This window comes from Formica exsecta, unplaced genomic scaffold (genome assembly GCF_003651465.1).
Source record: "Formica exsecta isolate Colony F162 unplaced genomic scaffold, ASM365146v1 scaffold672, whole genome shotgun sequence".
In the NCBI taxonomy this organism is placed as follows: Eukaryota; Metazoa; Arthropoda; class Insecta; order Hymenoptera; family Formicidae; genus Formica; species Formica exsecta.
Window position 1 is genome coordinate 524,855 of NW_021853436.1, and position 4,847 is coordinate 529,701.

Below are 4,847 nucleotides of genomic sequence, written 5' to 3' on the forward strand. Positions count from 1 at the left end.
TATATATATATATACACACATTTTGTATGCAATAATATTAGTGGATAATTAATACTAACCATTTAAATAATTATTATTTAGATGGAGTCCGATTATGATGAAGATCGTAGTGGTTGGGGAGATGAGATGAATCGAAGTACTGATGACTGCAGTGGAGAAGATGCATTTGATAATCCGCAAGAAGTATTAAATGAATGTCTGGATAAATTCAAAACACCAGATTATATAATGGAGCCTGGCATTTTTGCTCAACTTAAACGATATTTTCAAGCTGGAGGAAATCCTGAACAAGTCATTGAATTATTGTCCAAGAATTATACAGCTTGCGCACAAATGGCAAACCTTCTTGCAGAATGGCTGATTCTTGCCGGGGTAAAAGTTACCGATGTGCAAGCAATGGTAGAAAACAATTTGAAGGATATGATCCTCAAAACTTTCGACCCCAAAAAAGCAGATAAAATCTTTACAGAAGAGGGTGAAACCCCTGCTTGGTTAACCGAAATGATACAGCATCCCACTTGGCGATCCCTTATTTATAGGCTCGCGGAAGAATATCCAGATTGTTTAATGTTAAATTTTACCATCAAACTTATATCTGATGCTGGATTCCAAGGTGAAATTACAAGTATTTCAACTGCAGCTCAACAAATCGAAGTCTTCTCACGTGTACTAAAAACTGCAATTGCTGGATTTCTTGAAAATACAGAAAATTGGCAATCCAGTATACAAGAGTGCGCAAAAATGGTGTGTCACGGTCAACACACTTATGTATATAGTCAAGTCTTGTTGCAAATTCTTGCACAAGAATCTCGCGGTGGTTTTATGATGAAAAGGCTCTCTCAAGAAATCACCAAGTGTGCTCAGCAGAATCGACACGATGTCACTCCAATAACAATGGCACTGAATGGTGCTGCCAGTAGCCCTGGAGCATGTCAAGCATTAGCATCTATGTTATCGAGAAATACTTTAAATCCAGCTGATATTACTGTATTATTTAGAAATTATTCTGCACCAGAGCCACCTCCTATTGAATTGTTGCGTAATCCACAATTCTTAGGTATGTTGATTATTTATAATATAGTAATAATCAAAAGTATTTATAGTAGGAATAATATAGTAATAAAATAAAAGATAACAGAGATCTAAGATAAAACTTTGTACATTGCAGAATTACTGGTTGATGCACTGTTTAAACCTGGTGTTAAGATAAATCCTGAACATAAATCAAAATATATTTATCTATTAGCTTATGCAGCAAGTGTATGTGAAACAACTCTTAAAAAGGGCAACACACGTAAAATTAATAAAGACGACTTAAAAACGACTATTCAGGCAATTGAGAAAGTACACAATATATGTAATATAAACAAAGGATCAACTGAGCTAATAGCAGAATTGCACACTCTATATCAAAGCATACGGTGAATTGACTTTTAATATCTTTTCTCTGTGTCATGGAAAAGAAAATATTTTTCACTAATATATCTTTCATAGGTTTCCTGTCGTAAGTGTGGGTGTAATTCGGTGGGTAGAGTGCACTGTAACAGAACCATCATATTTCAAATTATGTACAGAGCATTGCCCTGTGCACCTTGCTTTATTGGACGAAGTTGTAGTCTGTCACTCTCTGTTGCATACAAAAATATTAAACTTACTTGTGCATTTATTTGAAAGCAAACAAGATGAATTAGAGATACTTGTACAGGTAAATTTAGTCTTCACAAATAGTATTAAAACCGAAAAACTATCAACGTTTTAAATTTAATAATTTTCCTACATAGCTGGAAATGAAAAAGATGTTAATTGATAGAATGGTGAATTTGTTGAGCAGAGGCTGTGTAGTACCCGTTGTATGCTATATTAAGCAATGTTGGCAACGTGGAGATACAGATGTATCTCTAATTAGATATTTTGTTACAGAGGTAAATTATATAATACCTTTTTCTTTTTTAATGCAGTTTACATTATAATATATTAATATCTTATTATAATGTGAGTGTGCAATGTATGTTAGGTTTTGGAAGCAATAGCCCCTCCATATACAGCAGAATTTGTACAATTATTTTTGCCAATGGTAGAAGATGAAGAAATCACCGGCACTATGCGTGGAGAAAATGAGAACGATCTAGTTTCAGAATTTATTGGTAAAAATAACATTCATAACAGCAAATAATGATGAAAGCAATTTTACTATAAAAAAAAATTTTCTTTTTTTCAGTGCATTGCAAGACACACTGTTCTGTTTTAAGATGACGCTATAAAAATTAATTACAGGTAGGTTAAATTAAAGAAAAGTAAAGTAACAGTGTAAAGAATGGTTTTACTTTATACGGAAACAGAAATTATTATATATAATTTGTAGCTATGTACTGGATGAATTCTGTATCCATCTGTAATATCGTCACATCTAGGCAGTTTCTGTAATAAAAATATATATGTTATAATGTATAATATACTATAAATATTATAAATTTTAAAGGAAGATGCTTATTAATGAAACACAAAGACAAAAATATGTTATTTGTTTTAAAAGAAAAATTATATCTTTAACTTCAAACAATATTATCCTGTGGCTTATAGAGATAAATGATATATTCAGATATATCAAGCATATTGTTTATTTTATCGCCAAAATATAATATCGCTTGAAATTGCAAAATGCAAATGCAGAGTAATACTAAAAAATTATTAAATTGCTATATAATTTAAAAAAAAGAAAAATGCAAAAGCAACCATCAATTATATTATACACAATGATTAAAAGAAATATTTTTTGAGATAACAGTTGTCACACTTGTATTAGAAGATAGTATATTAAAAGTATGCTATTAAAATGACAAACATTTCTAAAGACATGTTTATAACACAAATCACAGACTTACTGATCATTGTGATTATAACTTTTCAGCTGTAAAAAAATATATTGTAACATGTAACAAAAATATAATCAAAGAATAAATTCTACAAAAAAAAAAGAAAGAAATAGAGAATAACAAATATGAAATAAATGATAAAATATAATAAAACAAAATTGTAATAATGAAAATGTACATACTGATGGGTTTTCCATCTTTCCATTGAGTAAACTTTACATTGACTTCATCACGTTTGGCAGCCTCTACTCTCAAGTCAGCTTTCAAAGCTTGTCTGACTAACCTCGCTGCGATCTGAGAGTAGTTAATGTAACTGTAACAGGAGAAAAAGATTTATATATACATATATACATCTTCGATTTTTATTATCCACAAATAACATTCCGTAAGATATAATTCCACGATTATTAACGAGCAGATGAGAATTTGGTTACATAATATTCCCGATGAAAAAATTATATATTAGGTATATGTCCAAAGAAAAAAATATAAAATACGAGAGAATGAGAATATATTAATTTTCTTACTTTAATCCTGCTTGTCTCCACGCCGACATTTTTGCTAATAATTATATTTGGAAATCAGAGAATATTTGATATTGATGGACAATAAGAGATATAGATGACAGTGCCATCTGTAGCAGAAAATCTTTCCATTGTGGGGTGGTGGGGTCTGAGCATAGACATATATAGAATAGATCGACCCCTGTAGCGGGATTCTTTAACGTCTTAGCGACGATTATCGTTGTCGTTAGCGAGCGGTAGCCTATGAGAGTTGCGCTTTTCACCAGGATTGTCCTTGCCATTGGCTGTCGCTAGTTAACGATACCGAAAACTGTCGATAGCAAGTTACTGAATCCCGCTACTGCTGTGAAAGGCAGCATGGAAACATATGAAGGACAGAAATACCGTTCCATCGACCGTGGTTCTGTCTCTTTCTTTTGGTGCGTTTACCGGCCGTTCGACTGCATCGAAGATAATTAAATTATTTAATTCATACGGTTATTTTAGTTCATCCAGTTATTATTTTATTATCGAAAATACCGACGAGATATCATTAAAGACCAATTGTCTTATGGGATTTAGCATATATTACTGGAAAAAAAATCGCTACGCGCTACTATAATAGATAAGTAAATCTTATTTGCATTGTCGATAATAAAACAGTAAATTTACAATAAAATGTTTTATTGTTCTTGAGGCAATTACATAAAAGATCCATACATTTTCGATAATAAAACAATAACTGCATGAACTAAAACAACGCATAGCGAGTTTTTTTTCCGGTCACACTAAATCCCATAAGATCACCGGTCTTTAATAATATCTCGTTTAATATTAAATTAAAATAATACTATTTTATATATACATATAACAGTTTTTCACAAATGGCGTGTGTACTTGGCGCCTTTTTTTACCTTTTTTTAAAAAGGTGAGTTTTTTAAATCGTTATTAACTCTGATAGGGCACAAAATGGCGCAATTTTTTTAGGCAACGTATTTAGCAACGTATAGATATTAATAATATAATGTTAAATTTTGATGTGCATTAATATCAATCTTTATTAGCATTTCTCTTTTGATTTACAACATTGTACGGCACTAGTTCATTTTAATTTTTCGATAAACTTGTAATTAAAACTTTTATTTAATTTTTGTTAATATAGAGTTTCACTATTTTGTTTTTGTTTTTAAATACATATTATTTTGATTAAAAATATTTCTTGTTAATATATTTCTCCCTTTTGTTATTTTATTAAATAGCACGAATATATAACATTTCAAAAATATTGTATATTTAAACTAAATTAATATAAATATTAATATAAATTATTAATATAAATTATTAATATAACGTAATATAAAATCCACGATACTATATCATTTGACTTTTCGATGCTTTAGATATAATTTGAATTAAAACGTGTAAAATCGAATCGCAAAACTGAATAATTAAAATAACAATAAACTCCGTG

The 4,847-nt window shown here is 30.2% G+C and overlaps 2 protein-coding genes across 5 annotated transcripts in view; one reads left to right on the forward strand and one right to left on the reverse strand.

The window, feature by feature from the left end:
- Positions 1 to 2,505, forward strand: part of LOC115243043 (negative elongation factor D) — a 3,037-nt gene extending 532 nt beyond the window's left edge. The window contains exons 2-7 of one of the 3 annotated variants that reach the window (XM_029819711.1): positions 82 to 1,057; positions 1,169 to 1,421; positions 1,495 to 1,705; positions 1,782 to 1,922; positions 2,015 to 2,144; positions 2,219 to 2,253. In XM_029819711.1, the coding sequence (XP_029675571.1) occupies positions 82 to 1,057; positions 1,169 to 1,421; positions 1,495 to 1,705; positions 1,782 to 1,922; positions 2,015 to 2,144; positions 2,219 to 2,253 (1,746 nt within the window). Of the gene's footprint in view, positions 1 to 81; positions 1,058 to 1,168; positions 1,422 to 1,494; positions 1,923 to 2,014; positions 2,145 to 2,218 lie in introns of those variants that run through there. The other 2 variants (XM_029819712.1, XM_029819713.1) reach the window with 2 other exon arrangements.
- LOC115243044 (protein stunted-like) lies at positions 2,301 to 3,556 on the reverse strand. Of its 2 annotated transcripts, XM_029819714.1 has the most exons (4): positions 3,401 to 3,556; positions 3,056 to 3,186; positions 2,883 to 2,908; positions 2,301 to 2,418 (listed from the first exon to the last, which is right to left on the reverse strand). In XM_029819714.1, exons 1-3 carry the CDS (start codon positions 3,427 to 3,429, stop codon positions 2,895 to 2,897), a joined length of 174 nt encoding a protein of 57 aa, XP_029675574.1. In that variant the 5' UTR covers positions 3,430 to 3,556; the 3' UTR covers positions 2,301 to 2,418; positions 2,883 to 2,894. The 2 variants fall into 2 exon arrangements, with proteins under 2 accessions (XP_029675574.1, XP_029675575.1); XM_029819715.1 differs by lacking the exon at positions 2,883 to 2,908.
- Between the last annotated feature and the right edge of the window lie 1,291 nt (positions 3,557 to 4,847).

Bases quoted from the DNA above. Each gene is read 5' to 3' on its own strand.
- LOC115243044 (XM_029819714.1), bottom strand. From the start codon at position 3,429: ATGTCGGCGTGGAGACAAGCAGGATTAAA. The intron at 3,187-3,400 runs GTAAGAAAATTA...CTCCTGTTACAG, and splicing joins TGGAGACAAGCAGGATTAAA to TTACATTAACTACTCTCAGA.